The sequence below is a fragment of the Lichenostomus cassidix genome, chromosome 3 (assembly GCF_008360975.1).
Source record: "Lichenostomus cassidix isolate B80296 chromosome 3, HeHo_3.0, whole genome shotgun sequence".
Lineage (NCBI taxonomy): Eukaryota > Metazoa > Chordata > Aves > Passeriformes > Meliphagidae > Lichenostomus > Lichenostomus cassidix.
Genome location: NC_139483.1, coordinates 63858777 through 63876012, shown reverse-complemented (window position 1 = coordinate 63876012; position 17236 = coordinate 63858777). Strand labels below are relative to the sequence as shown.

Sequence of the window (17236 nt, the reverse complement as noted above, 5' to 3'; positions counted from 1 at the left end):
GCGTGTGGCGGGTTGAGAGGTGAAAGATCAGGCGGCGCGGCGGGAAGATGGCGGCGCAGGCTGTTGCCGGGCGGGGGACGCGGGCTCCGTGAGGGGATGGCGATGCGGGCGGCGCGCAGCGGCTGAGGCTCCCCCGCCGCTCCCCCGCGGGCCCCGCGCGCTCCTGTCGGTCGGTCCCATGAGCGGCGCGGGCGGTCTGGCGTGGCGCGCGCTGCACGCGCTGGTGCGCGCCTTGCTCTACCTGCAGCGCGCGCTCTTCGCGTGCCTGCGCGGCCGCGCGGCCGCCGCCGCCGCCACCTCCTGCGCGCTCCTGGCGCCCGCCGCCCGCGCGCTCGGGTTCCGCGAGGCGCGCGCGGCCTGGCGCCGGCGGGGACCTCCGCACGGCGGGGCGGCGCGCGGGCGGCAGCGGTGGCGCGCGGACGGGCGCGCCCTGAGGAAGCTGCCGGTGCACGTGGGACTCGTGGTGACCGAGGAGGAGCCGAGCTACGCCGACATGGCCAGCCTGGTCGTGTGGTGCATGGCCGTGGGCATCTCCTACGTCAGCGTCTACGACCATAACGGTGAGCGGCGGCCGGGCTGCCCCGAGTCCCGGCCCCGGGCGGTGCCCGCCCTGGGAGCGCCTCCTGGCGTGGAGCCGGAGATCGCGCTGTCCTGGGGTCTTCCCATGTCCGGTCCCGTCCTTTGGAGCTGCTTGGCTTCTGCAGAGCCTCTGGCCCTGGGGAGTCTGGGGAATGGCCCAAGTGCCCCCCTGCCCCGGCTCCTGTGTCGGGATGATCCGCTCCCGCCTGCTCACTGGAGGGGGCAGATGGTGGGGGTATTTCTAGAGCCTGGTCCCCAGCCCCGGGCTGACAGGAACTGCTGCCATCTGAAAGTGTAGGGGCAGTCTAACAATAGACTGTTAGTAGGGAAGAGCTTTAGGCTATCTGCTGTTATGAGTGCTGCTTATGAGCTAGGTCTGAGCCTCCAGAAGTGGATGAATGAAATACCCATCTATTTTCAAGTAGCCTTGTGTGTAGAAACAGGATGGACAGGTAGGTAAATGTAAGCATGTATTTCCTGTGTGCTGTCTGTATTTCAAAATTAAATTATGTGATCTGCATTTCGTGCTGCTTGGCATTTGAGTTAACTCTGAGCTAGTGTTTCTGGAAACTGGTGTTTTTTTCATATCCACTGTGTGATTTTATTTATTGCTGGGTCTCAGGTGTAAGTAAGACCATTGAACTCTGTCTCTTGCAGATATGTTGATTCCACGTCATGGACTATCCATAAAGATAAGCTCAGAGTTTAGATTTCACATACTGTGAGCAAATCATGGAACAAATCTGTCTTCCTCATACCTGTGCTTTCCTAGTGAGGAGCTAAACCCAGCCATATTCAAGATATTCTTAGGTGAAGCTTTCTGTCCAGCTGTTGAGAGATGATTTCTAACTTGCACTGAACAAGCTGTCAACTCAGAAGGGCTAACAATACATCAGATGAATTGTGTCTTGTTTCTGTTCTCTGCAGAGGAAAAAAACTTCGTACTGAAGGTCCCTGTGCTCTTGCTGTTGGGGTGAGACTGTAGGAGACCAGAGTTTAACTTGTTTTGTGCCACTTCCAATGGCTGTTTAGAGGTGTCATGCAAGTTAGGTGAACTCTGTAGATTTATGCCAGGTTAGAGGTACAGTTGTCTTCCAGTGCTCTTTCAGGAGTTGTTCAGCAATGCATTCCACATAAGTAGGTGAAATCTTTTGTCATCAAGTGTGCAAAAGCATCTGAGGTATGCAGACCTTAAAATAGGCATTTGTGATTTTTAAAAATACTTCTTTGTTTTAAATCATGATTTATAGTTCATTCATAGTTCTGTTTCATGGTTGAGCCTTCCCATGTGATTCAAGCCTCAAAAGACCTGACTTTCGCTGAATTGTCTAAGGTCATTATAAGAGACTGGGCTTAATACCAGTTACTTAGCAGTCTAAAGCAGCCATCTGTGCAGGGCTGTTGCGGAACTTGGTTATGCTGTATTTCAGAGGGAGAACACTTCCTCATTTGGAAGTCAGAGAATGATATAAAATATTTGCATAACATCTCAAGGGCACAGAACAGCGCCTTCTAAAAAGTCATTTATATGTTGATGGTTTTTATTCCCAACTTGGAAGGCATTCAGCCAGGTGAAAGGCTGCAAAGCAAACAGTACCAAGGAACAAAGAGAGTTTCCCTCGCAGCTTGAAGAGAGACATTTTATTGTACAGGACCTTTAATTTGTGTCAAACCTCAAATAAGCTATGGGCAGTATTGCCTAATACGTTACGTATGTGCTTAGTTTCTTTTTAGATTCCAGCACTGTGCTCCACAAATTACATGTATGAGACCTGAACTGAGGAACAGATCAAGCTGAGAATCATGTTTCTTGGTCATCTTGGTTTTCATCTTGCTCACTGTGCAGCACTGAGGAGGGAGAAGACATCAGCCAATGCTTAGGTAGCCACTGTTGTTCCTGCCTCACAGGGAGGAGCCAGAGCTGTAGCAGTGTCTGAGGCATTATTTTTTGAGAAGCCACTACTGCTTCTCCAGCATGTGTCGAAATTCAGTCAGATCTAAGACTGGCTGTTACAAGACTGTAGATATGATGCCCGGAAATGATAAGGTTTTGTCCCCTGAAGGGCTGAAATAACCTTGCAGAACAATTGTTGCTAGCAGTTCAGAAAAAAAAATCTTGGGTTATTTGCTGCTGTTTCTGTGTATTGATTCGTTCATTCTAAAGATGCATGTGTAAATTGTTCATTTTTGTTCTGTGTTGTGATGATGTTACTTTTTGTTTTGGTGTTGGGAATTTTTTCTTTTGTTTAATTTGGTTGTTTTATGTTACATGTTGAGGTTTTGCTGTTACCTCTGAGATCTGAAAATATAGCTATTCCCTCATTATTTCAGTATCAATACGTATGCTTTTCAGTAGCTTGTTCTTCTGTTGGTCCTCTGATACCAGAATATGCTATTTTAATTGCTAGCTTGATTTCCAATTTGTTGGAACACAATTGAAGAAGGCAGGTGAACTAAAACATTTTAAATCTGTGGTTTTTGCCAAACTTTCGGGTTGACGAGAATAGCCTCCGATTACAAATCATGTTCTTCACAGGTGTTCAGTGAGTTGTCCAGGATAGCAGCCACAACTGGTCTTTGCACAGCTGAGCTTTTTAGCCTGACTTCAGTTTCAGAGAGCAAGTAGTCATTCATACAGCTCTAGTGTATGCTTGCTGCTGGCAATAGCCCTTGTGCTGCCTTTCTTTTGGTGCTAAGCTCCTTAGGGTGTCTTGATCGAGCACACACCATTTCCAGATGGACTTGTCATTAAGTAGGATGCAGCTGTTGCTAAATCTGGTGCTGAGTGCTAGTGGAGTCTGGAGTTACTCAGCAGTAACACTGATATGGTGAAGTTGAATAAAGTCAGGTAAGGTTAGCAGAGGGTGAACCTTAACTACAGTGTGCACTTGTTTCCATCTTCTCAGATGGTGAGTGGTACTTTTGAACTGCTGAGCTGTTTCTGTAAGGTCCTGTGTTCATACAAGTGTACCAACTATTGACTTGTCAAAGCCTCCACTGCTGCTGGCTGTGGTGAAGGAAAACTAGTTAAGAGTGCTCTGAATCAGTGTTAGGTGTGGTGAGGTATATGTTAATTTGTCTCTTTTCCTTCATTGCATATTTGTGGTACTGAGATTCTTTTGATTGCAACAGGAAGCCTTGTTTACAAGCATGGTCTTCATGGTTGCCATTTCTGGAAGAAATAGTATGTCAGTTCCTGTGGAAGGATTAAATTCAAAATATGTCCTCAATTGCCCCTTCTATAGGAGGAAAGGGAAGCATGAAGTTCTTCACAGAAGTGCTAGATAAGCTGTTTATTTGTTTATAGTAGTGATTATTTTTTACAAAATTACTAAATAGAAGGTTGTTAGTGTATTCTTCAGTGTCAAAATAAGTAGCTACATTCCAGCTGACACTTCTGTTACAGCAGCTGCACCAGTAACTGTAAAGACAACTTGGCTGGAGTTGTGCAAGGCTCAGAACTGAGACTTTCTCTGTTGCCTCAGCACATTTGGAGGCCTAAGGTGGCCTGGCTTTACTGCCCCTGGTGTGTGGAAGCCCTTTCTCCTAATTTTCATTAATGTGCAGCATGACAAAGCCACAATAAACTTAACGCTACTATGTGTCCATACGGTACTGGGTTAAATAATGCAAACTAAAATTTTAGGCTTTTGATCAAGAATTTACTTCTGTTGACTTTTGTATTGCCAGTTCTATTACTTAATAGAAATCCAGCCATGCTTGTCAAGACCTTATCTCTGAAGAAATACTGCAGCCTTGTTGCAGTCAGAAGGCAGTGATAATGCAATAATACAATAGCAGTTAAGATATCTTCTGGGGAGCAGAAGCCTTTGACTAATGCTATATACTTTATCTTTTTTCTATGAGTTGTTTTGCCATTTGGGAGAGCTAGCTTCAGTGTTACTTCTGTCCATCAGTGAAGCTTTCCTGAATTAGTTTGGGACAAGTCTAGAGTGCTTTTTGGGAGCCTGCTGCATCTTGACATTTGTGTACCTTGAGCTCCTGGGTAGATGCTTCAGATTTAAGGTTTGTTAAAGCCCTTAGTTATGACTGAATTGAAAACTTTGGTTTATTCATCCTGGATTTAGCTTTCCAGGGAACTGCTTTGCTTCTGACCAGTTTTCTCTTAGTAATTCTTTAAAAGGGTAGAGTACTCCAGTGTGCAAAAGAAATTATTCTGTTAGCCCCAAAGTATTAACTTCTAGTCTCTTCTATATTACTCAGTAGTTTAGCTGATTTGATCAATCCATGAAATTTTCTGGGTGTGTAGCATGTTCATTTCACTGGGCAAGATAAATATTGGAGTTTTATGTCACTGGAACACTTGTGAGGTATCAGTATCACATGGCATCTGCTGTGGGCCTTCACCCACATGAAATTTCATGTCTACCAATTCTGTTTTAGTGTGGAGTTGAGAGGAGTTCTCAGACCACATTTATTAAAATGGATAGCGCTAATCTGTAGAAGGTAATATCTTTAAAGGAATGGGAAGTACAAAAGAAGTATCTCTCAGTTGCTGCTGAGCTCCTGTTCTCCTGGTGCAGAATGTCCCTCCAAGAAGAAATGTGGGAGGCAGTCACCTGTGAAGTTCTAAGTTCTAACTCAAGTTCTTTGGTTAGTGCTGTGTTAAGTGGCCTTAATCTTCAATTTAGGTGACTTCAGCTACATTCAAACTGGGATTACTTTTTTTTCCTAGACTCTTGGAAAAAACAAGATATTTTTTCTGGCTTTCCATATCCTGTGAGGTCCAGTGTAATGGCCATGCTTTCCTCTGTTATCAACCGGAATGATCCAACAGGATGTAGGCAAAAGTTGTTCATGTATTAAGACATTTTCTTGCATGTGCGTTCTTTGAAGTGGCTTTTCAAAATGTTAATACTTCTATGCTTTAAACAGATTACCTGGTAACAATTACCATGCTTGATAACTCTTTCCTTGTCAGCACTGGAAAGAGATTGAGAAAGCAAATAACTGAAATGTAATGGTGATGTGTTCTTTACGAGGCTTCACTTTAAGGTGCTCCCTTGCAAGGAAGAGCTAACTCTTATTCTGTGTTTTACCATATTCTACTGCTTTAAAAAGCAGGGCAATTGAGAATGTTGAACTTTAAGATACCATTAAGGCATTACCAAATGGTGACTGTGGTAGTGTAGTCAGACAAACAAAAGGTTGAATCACCTGGTGTTTCTCTGCGCTAGTTTTTCACTTCCAGTTCACAATTCTTGTCACTTTTGCACTTGCTGAACTTGCAGCTCTTAATTACAAATTTCATTTGTCAGTATCTAACCCTGAAGTGTTGCAACACCACAGTTGCAAGCAAAGGGGCTTGGCTTGTAGCTACTGTAAATCTGAGCAGAAGCTGTGTGCCCTGGAAAAGACCTGTGTAATGGAGGACTACTGCAGGAAGCTGAAACACTTCTGGTTTGCCTCAGCTCTAACAGGAGCAAATGACCAACAGCATGCTTGCAGCTTGTGTTGTAAAAACAAGTATTATCCCTGAAAACAGCTCACAAGTTCTCAGTAGTTAAAAGAAACAAACGAAGTCCAGGAGTTTCATATGATTTTGCTTTGGGAATTTTAATGCTTAAACACATATAATTCTGAGCATACTTAATTTGCAGGAATATACACATTTGCACCAGCTTGCACAGGTTCCAGAGTTCTGACAGAACAAATGTTTGTTGTTTTTCAAAACCAGAAATTCTTCTGATGAGAAATACTAGTGACAAATTCATGTTTGCATTCCGTATTAGAAACAGGAATAATTTTCCAAAATTTTCTTTCATTTAACAGCAAACAGCTGTTGTATTGCCAAAATTTATTAGACTTTTGTCAAACATTAATTTTTTAAATGTCAAGATCATATTATGGACTTGCTTTCAACTTGTGTGGAGGACTGTGGACAAAATTGGAGGGTAGCAGTAAATCAGTTGTTAAGTTTTGCTGCCAAGGAACATTATAACTCTGTTACTTGGTCTGCTCATGCACTTGTTTGCTATATTTGTCATGTTTAAATTAAGCAACAGCATCTCCCAGAACTAACTTGGGTACATTTCCAAAGTTTAAAAAAAATGAGCCTTGTTGACAAATGGGGTTTTCAGATACTGTAAGGGAAAGGAGCATATAGCTGAGTCATGACCATGTAAAATTTTTGAAGTTGAATATGATTTTGGCCTATGAACATTGCATTTGGCAGGACTGTGTTTGCAGTGATGTGCATTCGTAACTCTCTTGTGCACTGACTGCGAGACAAAATGTTGAAGGAGTATTCCCAAATGCTGTTGGTTTTTAATTAAGATCTGAGTTAGTTCTAATTTTTACTACCTTCTGCTGTGCTCCAGGATCTTCTTTTCAGGAAAACTGCATATGTGTCAAGGTTGATGGATCAGTGGGAATTTAGGTGTGGAGGCCTTTCCAAGGAAGGCATACTGCAGCTACATGGTACAACTGCAGTAGCTTCCTATTTATGTTAAACTGCTATTCCAAGAACCATGCAGTCCCCAGGATTGAACAGCTGAGGGGGTGGGTGAGATAAATGAGCAGAATAGAAGGGGGATACTCAGATAAATCTTAAGAACATAATTATTTAGCAAGTCTTCTGTATCTGTTGTGTGTGTTAAGGATCTTCACTTAGGAGCTTGACCAAGTCCATTACCTGATGTCTCTTTTTACTGAGAAGGAAACACCTTGGTCAGTTCTTCTACCTGCTGTCCTCAATGTCTTAATTTACTTTATAGATGGAATGTGGACTCTTAAATGAGTTCTTCCAGTCTTTGACAGTAATAGGCAAAAACCTTTCTTGAGAAAGGATTTGATATTGTTAGTGTTTGGTGTGGAAGGGAAAGAAGAGCAGCAGCTTATTTCCCAGATTGGGGACCTTTCCTAATTATGTCATGTTTGTCTGGGTATTGAACATGGTTTTATTTCTCATATCTAAAAGGGTATGGAAGGCAAGTAACTCTTAGAGATGAGGCACATGCAGCCTTGTACAGATCTTCCTTGAAGGGGGTGCAGGATTAGCAATTGCAGTGGCAGCACTGCTGCTGACCTTGGGTGTAAGGAAGACAATCTGTGCTAACCCCAGCATGAAACAGACTGAGCAAGGCAGAGCTGTATCAAGCAGTATTATTTAAAGCAGCATTCTCAATTTCTATTAAATATAAATATACAATAGAAAGTGGGAGCATGAAGAGCAACAATTTTTTTAGTTTAAACTTAGCAAAAGTATTCTAACATGCTTTTTTTCTGCAAGGATTTGTGCCTTACCACAATCTGCTTTTCTGTAAACATGTGAAATCAATTATAAACATCACTAACACATAATGAAATAATTTTTTTTTACAGTAAATGTCCAGGATGAGGGGAAAAACAGATGCTTCACCACCTATTAAAACCTCTGATGAAGCCTGTAGGAAAGTACTAATTCACTAGGCCTAAAGGCTAGCATATTAAACAAATGCATTGTATCACTTCATATTGCAAACTAACTCATAGTGTATTATGGTCTTAATCCAGTGCTTATACACTGTTTCACCCTTGTGGGAACTGTTGTAGCAGTTCCAGATCCTACAGTCAGGTTGAGGTGCTGAATCCTAAGCCTCATCGTAAAATTTTATGTCTTACATTGCCTTGTAAGTTTAGTGTGTGGGCATTTTTAGACTGGTCAGCAGAAGTGCTTGTCACAAGGTTTCTGAATGAAGCTCAGTAACAGCCTTTGAATACCATGTGATAAAAGTGCTATCCAATTCCTAAGTGAATATGCCTAGCCATGCTTTTGGATTGTAGATATTTAAGCTGTAACATTTAGTTTTTACTGTGGCTTTTAATTAGAAATAATTGAGTTATGTTTCCCAAAAGCTAGAATTTATTTTAGTACAGGCACCCAAATATGTTTGAAGCAAGCTTTTGTAATTTCGTGCATTCAAAATGTGTCTGCCTTGAATATGTAAGTATAAAAATGCTTTAGGGACTGCATGAACTCCTTGGAATATCCAGCTTGTAAAATTCTCTTATTAGGAAATCCATGCTATTGGCTGGCTTACGAGTGGACAGTTACTGAGACTTGAAATGCTGATTTAGTGGTGGGGGATGTGGCAATAAGTGGTAGCAGACTTAAGCAGCATGGGCATTAAAGAAATTTGGTGTTAATCTGACTTGGTCATTCTGTGCTGGTTATTACTTTCTCTATTTCTAGCATTCTAAGGAAAATTAAGTAAGTCTTAAGCTATCCCCTATGCAGTTGCAACTTTCTACGTAAGTCAGGCTGGGTGAAAGAAGTACAAAAGCTTCTTTTGTAAAAACTCATGTAAAAACATGAGAAGAAGAAGAACTCATGTAAAAACATGAGTTGTCTTTCCAAGGTCACTCAAATTTGTCATGTGCAGAAGCATTTCCTTTGAATTCTTACCTGTACTTGTGAACTCCAGTCTGAAACCAGTAATGAGTAATTTTTTCTTCTTGCCTAGTGTCAGGTTTATTTTGTAGCACCCTTTATAGGAGCTGGCTGACATGAAACTTTTTTTTTTTTTAAAGGGATTTTCAAGAGGAATAATTCAAGATTGATGGATGAAATTTTAAAACAGCAGCAAGAACTCTTGGGGCTAGATTGCTCCAAGTACACAGTGGAATTTGCAAATCAAGACAAAACTGGTCCAGGTAAGATGAACTACAAGAAGGGCTTGGTATGATTCTGAATAGCTGTATATCAATCATAACTCTGCTTTTACTTAAACACTTTCCTGTGTACAGTGACCTTTTTCTTCATTAAGAACTGACCATCAGAACACATGCAACCTTCCTGGGCTAGTGTTAAACTTCCTTTGTGCATATTTGTTCTTAACTAATAGCAAAGCATTGCTCTCTCCTTGCCGTAGTAATCATTACTGGGTGGTCTGATCTTTCCTTCAGCCTGACTGTTTTGCCATGACCCCTTCAATGCATCAGTGTACCTCAACTCCCCCCTGTTTCAGTGAAATAAATTCTATTGCTGAGAGCTGAAAAAGCACATAAGTGTAAGGGGACTGATGTCAAGTTAACAATGTGCGCGCTTCCATCTTGCCAAATGTACACCTCAAAGTGGGAAGGAAGAAGGGAAAGCAAAACTGCTGGTTGCCATGGCAAGGTATAATGCTATCAGGAAGGAAAAGGGCTCAAGTTAAAAAAAAAATTGGTGATAGCAGCTTTTGCATGTAGTTAGATGTGGAAAGCAGGAGTATATTTCAAAGTTGTTGTTCCTTATATGGTAGTATCTGCTATAAGTACTCATTTATTCATCTGCTGCCTAAGACAAATGCTAGAAGTGTGTTCAAAATATAATAAATCACATGCATGTACTTGTCTTAAAGGGATGGGCTGATAATTAGAGCTCTCCTAACTACAACTCATAATATTTAAATAGGTCTTGTAATAAAATACCTAAACAACCCTTACATTTTAAGATCATCATAGATCAAAGACTTATAAAAAGACTGTAAAACTGTAGTACACTTAGCTGCATTTAAAATGCTGCTTGTGAGTTTTGCTTCCCCTACGAGAGTTGACAGAGTACCGAAATCCTTTGTGCTAGTTTTCCGGGATAAAGTTTAATGTTGTAGCATGAACTTGCCTTATGAACAACGTAGCCTAAGATGCTAGCATTTCTTTGGAAGAACCCAAGCTTCGTGCTATTTTTTTTTTCTTCCTGTGGAAGTTGAAATAACCAGCAGAAAATGGGGTACACAGCCTATTAATACCTTAAACTCAGGCATACTCAACTGCACTTTCCTATCTTGGGATATTTATGTTTACACCAAACTAACTGAAAGACTTCTTAGACTTGCTGATGGAAAGAGTGCATTTAAATCTCAGGAACCTTTTGTGCTGCAAACTGTGAAAAGCAGAGGTGTTTTCTGTTATCTTTTTAAATTTTTCATTCTTTTTTAGAAGGCTTCACAGTCAGATCAGATGCTTCATGTTTTCAACTGAACAAACTGACATCTATCCAGTTTATTATAATTTGCAATTTTTCACTTCTGAAAAACAAAATTACATGTGTTACATTTAGGGATGCTATAAATATTTTCTAACGTAGGACATTGATGCAAATTTGCAAGTCAAGCAATATCACAGAACAATTATTTTAATTGTGGTGGCTTTGGATAGATGAACTGAGGGGTTTTAGGTGTTCTTATGAATCTTGACAGGGCTTTGTGGTCCTTTGTGGTCAGGTTCTGCAGTTTTAAGAAATGTTATTTTTAAATATGTGGTTATAACTATCGTAAGTTTGGTATAAGTCTTATGTGTCAACGCTTTGGTATTTAACCCACTTACTTCAAGCCAGCTATAGTGCCCCATCTGTATCCTTCAGCTACCTTGGCAACTTTACCTCTCAGGTATCTTATCAGAGCTGACAATGATGCAAGTCACGTAGTGTGAGAAGACTATTGCCTCTCAGTAGTGTAGATATTAAGGTAATTGTTGTTGTGAAATGTCCTCTTAAGTCACAGACATAATTACAGATGAATAGGTGAATTCTGGACTATTATTTTGTTCCTAGCTTCAGTGTGGCAATCTTAGATACTTATTGTAACTCTTGCATCAGTTTTGAAGTGCTTCTGGAAGATGCTGTGATCACATTGAGGGAGGCCCCCAGTTTAATCATTGTGTCATGAGAATGTACACAGTAGCTGTTAACACCTTCCTCTTCTAGGGTAGAAATTGGTTTGTTGGGTTTTGTTTTCCTTTCTCTGAACTTTCTGCATTGCTTACTACCCTTTAAGTTACTGTCCAAGCACCTTTACTCTCAGTGCTTTGCCTGACAGTGTAAGAACCAATCCAGATTTTCTGGAAGACTACATTTCAAGACTGAATTAAACCCCTTTTCACAAGACTTCTCAAAGTAGTTGTCTTAAGCTTGTGTTTTTAGCAAATCCAGAAAACCCCTGCTTCTCTAAGAGGTAGATGAGGTATATCTGTGATTACTGTATCTGTGTTGTAATATATGAAGTAACTGTATCTGTGACTTTCTAAAGCACATGCAAAACAATTGTATTTCTGTTGCTTTTAAACTGTGTTTTGTGCTTTCAGTTTTAAATTGCCAATCTACATTGAAGGTGCTGTCTCCGGAAGATGGAAAAGCAGACATAGTCAAAGCTGCTCAGAAGTTCTGTCAATTGGTAGCACAGCAGCAAAGAACACATTCAGACCTGGATGTGAATATGTTAGACAACTTATTAAGTAGTAAGTATAATATGGTCTGTGGGAAGGAGGGGAGAGAGTACTCAATTCATAACAATTTGGTTTCTAGTATATTTATTGCTTGGAATGTATGCATCTTGATGCTTAGTCTATCAGAGTAAGTTATGATTATTGCTTTTAGGCTTCTGTTAAAAATTTCTTACTTGTTTATTGCCTTTTGAGCCGCTTCTTTAAGCAGAAAAATTCTTTAGCAGAAATACTAAGCTAAGTTGTAGAGTTTTGGCTTGTCAGAATTTTCATCCTCTGTGGTATGTTCTGCCATGAGCTTTTTGAAAGAAGTACTGTTGGGATCACCTAAAACTAGACTATTCTAACTTAGATTAACTTCCTGCAAGTTGCAAGCTGCAGAGGTGTGTGGGCAGAGTCTTTTCCAGATCTGGTTGCAGCAATTAAAGCTGTTCCTGCTGCCCGACTACTACCCTGAGTGCAAATGATAGAGCACTTGCTGTTCTCTTGCTGCTGTATAACCCACACTAACTTAGTCATCTTTATTACTAATTCATGCAGATTACTGACTCTGCACTGAGGTGTGTGGCTACATGCAATAGCTATGAAAAAGGCAGGGGTGCCCTAATATCACACCCGGGAGAAGTAGTTTAGAATTAGCATCCACTGTTCCGGTGGTACTATGGAGCTATAATGAGTTGCTCAGCTTGCCTAGGTGATCCATGCATGTTAATTGCAGCAGTAATTAGCTTGGCAGGGTTCAGGTTTCAGATTGCACACTTGAACTTGGATGCCTGCAGGCACATTATTGTAGTGTGGCTCTCATTAATTGGACTTTAGAGAGTGACTTCTTTTTCATGTGGGTGGTCAGCTGAATTGCTCTGTGGACAGACTTCTCTGGCAGTTTGGCCACTTTAAACTAAATTCCATCCCTGTTGTCAGCATCCTCCTGTAACTAAATTATTAAATGTATTTAATAAGGCACCTGAAGAAGAACTTAGGACATCTATTCTGTTATACCCCAAAGGCAATTGAAGGAAATTAACAATTGCTTCTTCAGAAGAGTCACTAATTTAATGGAGAAATGGTGACAATTATACAATGTGTGTATTTTGGCTAGTGATGTTTAACTGGAGCTGTTCAAACTTGTTGGGGATCTTCTGTCTAAGTGTCTGGATATATTAAAAGTATTAGGTCCAGTCTTAAAATTAGCAGATTTATTTTTTAAGTATTGCATGCCAGCTGAGCACAGAAAATCTCCTTGTCTGTCAAAACTATGAACTTTAAAACAGGCTGCTTGATGTATGTGGCTAATAAATAAGGATAGTATCTGTAAATAGTCCTACTTACTAATTTGTTTAATGTTTAGGGCATTGTTGGAGGTAAAGTATTCTTTCATTACTTATTTAGCAGCAGCTTACGAAACTTTGTTTTACTTGTAGACAAGTTTAGTTTGTGTGCATTTTTAATGGAGCAGTATTGAATGTAAGCATCTGTGAGTTGCTGATTTGAGAGTGTGTTCTGAAAAGCAATGCTTGAGTGGCTATATTTTTAGGGTTTGCATTCATGGTGTCTTATGTAAATCTCTGGGGTTTCACATTTTGATTGAAATACCTGTTAATGTAGTTTTTAAACTTTTTGTTCATGTTTAGGGTGCAGTTATTGAAGCCTAGTCCTAAAATGGTATGGTTCTAGCTTGTCATGTGGCTTCTTGTTATTAATTTAGTCATGTACTTAATTCTTACAGCTTGAATTTTCTGCAGTTTAAGAGTACTTTCTTCTGACAATGCCTCAGCTAACCAGCTTGTTTTCAGAAAAGCAGGTGCCAGCTGCATTGTAATATTGTCTCTACTTGCTGTCTGTTTGCCTTCCAGCCAAAAACATGACTATCAATTAAGGCTGCTCAAGTTGCCCTGTAAAACTTACGTGGAGAAGGGTAGTGCTATCAGCTCTAAAATTCCTTCATATTCCCCTCACAGAACTATTGACATAGAAGGGATGTTGCCAGATTCCCATCCTTGGAATGTACAAGTCTTTTGGCCTCTTTCTTTTGTTAAGTCTGCTCCCAAATCCTTCTATTTTTTGTGTGCTAAACTTGACTGCTGTAACTTTAGTAGCTCTGAGGGAGCTTTCACATGTAAATTACCTGTAGTGCTGATATTTTTAGGTAGAGAGATGGATGCAAAGTGGAAAGCATAGTACTGTGTTTTTTAGTAGGCTATTCTGACATTAATACTACAGTGTGCATTTTCATTTTCCTTCAGATAGGAGCCAGAAGGAAATGTTAGCATTTACTGGGCTCTAAGAAGGTCTTTTCCTGTTTGAAAAACCATTGCAGTGTTGAAGATCCTGCTGCTGTACCAGCTGACAAGTACTCAGCTACTGAATCAGCTGATGAGTAAAGCTGTCCACTTCCTCCAGAGTCCCCACTTCTAAGTATTCACTGCTTCCCTGCAAAGCTCTTTCATACTAACGTGCTAGCTGCTGAACACATAAGTGGCTTTTGCTTTGCAATTTTTTTCTTAACTTTAAGATTTGGACTGTGGCACATGATGCTCATACCTAAAAACTTCGTCCTTCCTTAGAAATGCACGTGCTTGGGAAAATAGCTTCTTTACCTCTGGTAAAAGGATAATGGTTGTGATGATTAGGTGGGGAGGGAGGATGTGAACTTTTTGAAACATCTTCAGCTTCAGTTTCAAAACGTGGGTGGAACAAAATCTGACTTTAGTTTACTTTTCTGTTCACAAAGTTAAGTTCCTCTACAACTAATCTGAAAATTGTAAAAGGCTCTTGACTGCTTTTGTTTAGTGGTTTGTTTCTTTTAAGCAAAGGTGGAAAGAATTGAAAAACAACATCTGAAGTTTGGAGCAAGTAAGCTGTATTAAACTTACCTGCTAAAGGTAGTCATTATCCACTATAAGCACTCTTGCACTTAACTAGTAGAATTGGTGGATAATGGAAAGGGTGACAAACAGCCTGCAATAGTAATGACTAATTGCAGCATTATAGCAAAACAGGGTTATGACTGCTGAAATGTTTTTTAGATGAGCCAGGTAGGTGCAAGAGGAGCAGCTTAGTTTCTTGGGTCCCCTTGGGGTGCTCTACTAGTTTCACATATTTCTCTAATCAACTTGCTAGAATTAGCAGGGAAAGCTGGACTCAGACTGCTCATTCTAAGCCTATTTCCTGTCTGTCAGTTTTAGCCTGGAGTAGCTTAGGCATTGCTGAACTGTATGGACAGAGGCAGTGGTGTTTGGTCAGTAATTGTCTTCAGCCTCAGAAAATGAGTAGGATGCTCTCACTAGGGATATGACAGGGTGGTATTTTAAGATATGGGTAGTAAGAATGTGGGAACTTAGTGCAATTCATCAGTATTATTTAGCTCTGCCCTAGAATGGGTCAGGTTGTCCATATAGTAACAGAGAAAAAGAAATACTGCCATGTTCTTCCTCATCTAACCAGAAAGATGTCAGCTGCAATAGGTTGTTTGAAATTTCAAAGGAAGTTGGTTTTAAAATTTCTGTCTAGTTCAATACTGAGGAAGAGATGAGTCATCTAACAGGGTATTTTTTTTTTTCTTGACGGTCTGTAATACCAAGGTGTTCTTCAGGAAACCTCCCTGAGCTTTCTTTGTGTTAATAGTCCTTTTACTCTACTTGACTCCAGCTCTACATAGTTAAGTAAGGACTATAGAAGGTAGAGTCAGGGTACAGCATGTTCTGTGCTACTAAAATCGAGTTTGCCAAGACAAAACTAGAACAAGTCAGATTAATCAGCATTGTTAACGTTTGCTGTTACTCAAAACAATGTAACTGTTCTTGCCACTTCCATACAAAGTCTTTGAAAACTACCTGACATAAAAATAACAGTCCAGCTGGACCTGCAATGGCTGCCTAAGCTTTTGCTCGGTTGGTCGTTCAGGTGTTGCAAGACCAGTCTGTCCTCATGGGCTTTTAATTGTTAACTTGTCCTTGGGACCTTCATTAAAAAAAACAAAAAAGGCATTTAGTGAAAAAGCAGATGCCTTAGGATTTAGAACTAAAACAAGTCCTCTGATTAATTTAATAAAACTTAATGTAACTTCTTATTACAGGTACAAATGGATTTCCTGATCCTGATTTAGTCTTGAAGTTTGGTCCTGTGGACAGCACATTAGGATTCCTTCCGTGGCACATCAGACTGACAGAAATCATGTGAGTTGCTTGTAAATGTTGTGAAACACACTGGAATAATATCTAGCTAAACGAGTCTTTGTGACTTTGCTTATGGAAATAGCCAAAAGAGGAAATCCAGCTAGACAAGTGTCTGGACATTGATTTGAGGGTATTTAAAAATTATTAAATAAAACCTGTCAAATACTCATTGGTTTTTTAGCCTTGACTAGGCAACAGAAGGCTTCATGCCTCAAGTTTAAGGAACAGCTTCTGTGACCACCTAGTCTGTGGTCCAGTCCCATTTGTTAGTGTTCCTTACATCAGTGTTGATTTTCTGTGGCTTACAAGTTTCTGACAGGGAAACTAAGGATACAAGGGAAATGGGATATTATAAGAAGATCACACCTATGGATTAATTCCCAATTTTAGCAGTAACTGAACTGACTAGATTACTGAACTTCTTAAATCCAAGAGCATTTCCAGTGCACTGAAATGTGTGGGCATACCTGTGCTGCTCCAGCTTTCTCATTGATTTGAAGTGCCCCTGTGTGCTTTGGTTTAGAGGGTAACTGGTTTAGTTACTAGAGTTGAGTGACAATAACCATGTTGAGTACAACTTCACAAGGTTATTCAGATAATAGCTTGCTTTTTGTGCTATTCCTGAGTGGTTGTGTGAATAGTGTGGTGTTTATAAAAGCTTATTTTAATGTTTCTGACTTGCTTTCTCAGTTCTTTGCCTTCCCATCTAAACGTCAGCTATGAAGACTTTTTCTCTGCCCTCCATCACTATGCAGCCTGTGAGCAGCGCTGGGGAAAGTGACTTCGGGCTGAGTGCATGGAGTCAGGCTTTCTGTGGGAAGGAATTCATGTCTGTTTACAAGCACCTGTGACCCATAAGTCTGGTTCATAGTCCTTTCTTAATTTATCAAAAAATTCAATAAAGTGTCTTACCTTTCTAGAGAGTCTGTGTGAATGCGTGAGAATCTATGGGGAGGGGAATTCACAGATTTCCTGTTTGAAAAAGACAGTTACTAAAAGCTGAATTGCCCTCACTTTGACATTCAGGTGACCAAAAGAACGTGCAAGAATTAAGTGTTGTGAATTCTACAGGACAATGTAAATAGGAGTTCTGTGCCCTGAAGGTCCTTAAAACCAAGAAAGAACTCTCATCATTGTTTCTTCTTAATTCTTCATGGTCAGGCATTTCAGATCTAATGATATATTTACTATATAATATGTGAATTCTAGAGAAGCTGGTTTTGTTTGCTGAGAAGATTCCATAAAAAAGAATGGAAGCTTCTATGGTAAGTGGATTAGGC

General features: G+C 40.4%; 1 protein-coding gene across 1 annotated transcript; it reads left to right on the top strand.

Moving 5' to 3' along the window:
• Positions 1–25: 25 nt before the first annotated feature.
• Positions 26–16879, top strand: NUS1 (NUS1 dehydrodolichyl diphosphate synthase subunit). Its single transcript, XM_085056101.1, has 5 exons — positions 26–560; positions 9112–9234; positions 11644–11796; positions 15857–15956; positions 16647–16879. The coding sequence occupies exons 1-5, from the start codon at positions 179–181 to the stop codon at positions 16735–16737; spliced, it is 849 nt and encodes a 282-aa protein (XP_084912227.1). The 5' UTR covers positions 26–178; the 3' UTR covers positions 16738–16879.
• Positions 16880–17236: the final 357 nt, after the last annotated feature.

Excerpts from the sequence above, each read along its gene's own strand:
- NUS1 (XM_085056101.1), top strand. The coding sequence starts at position 179 with ATGAGCGGCGCGGGCGGTCTGGCGTGGCGCGCGCTGCACGCGCTGGTG. Across the intron at positions 9,235-11,643 it reads TCAAGACAAAACTGGTCCAG|TTTTAAATTGCCAATCTACA; the intron begins GTAAGATGAACT and ends TTGTGCTTTCAG. Across the intron at positions 15,957-16,646 it reads ATCAGACTGACAGAAATCAT|TTCTTTGCCTTCCCATCTAA; the intron begins GTGAGTTGCTTG and ends TTGCTTTCTCAG.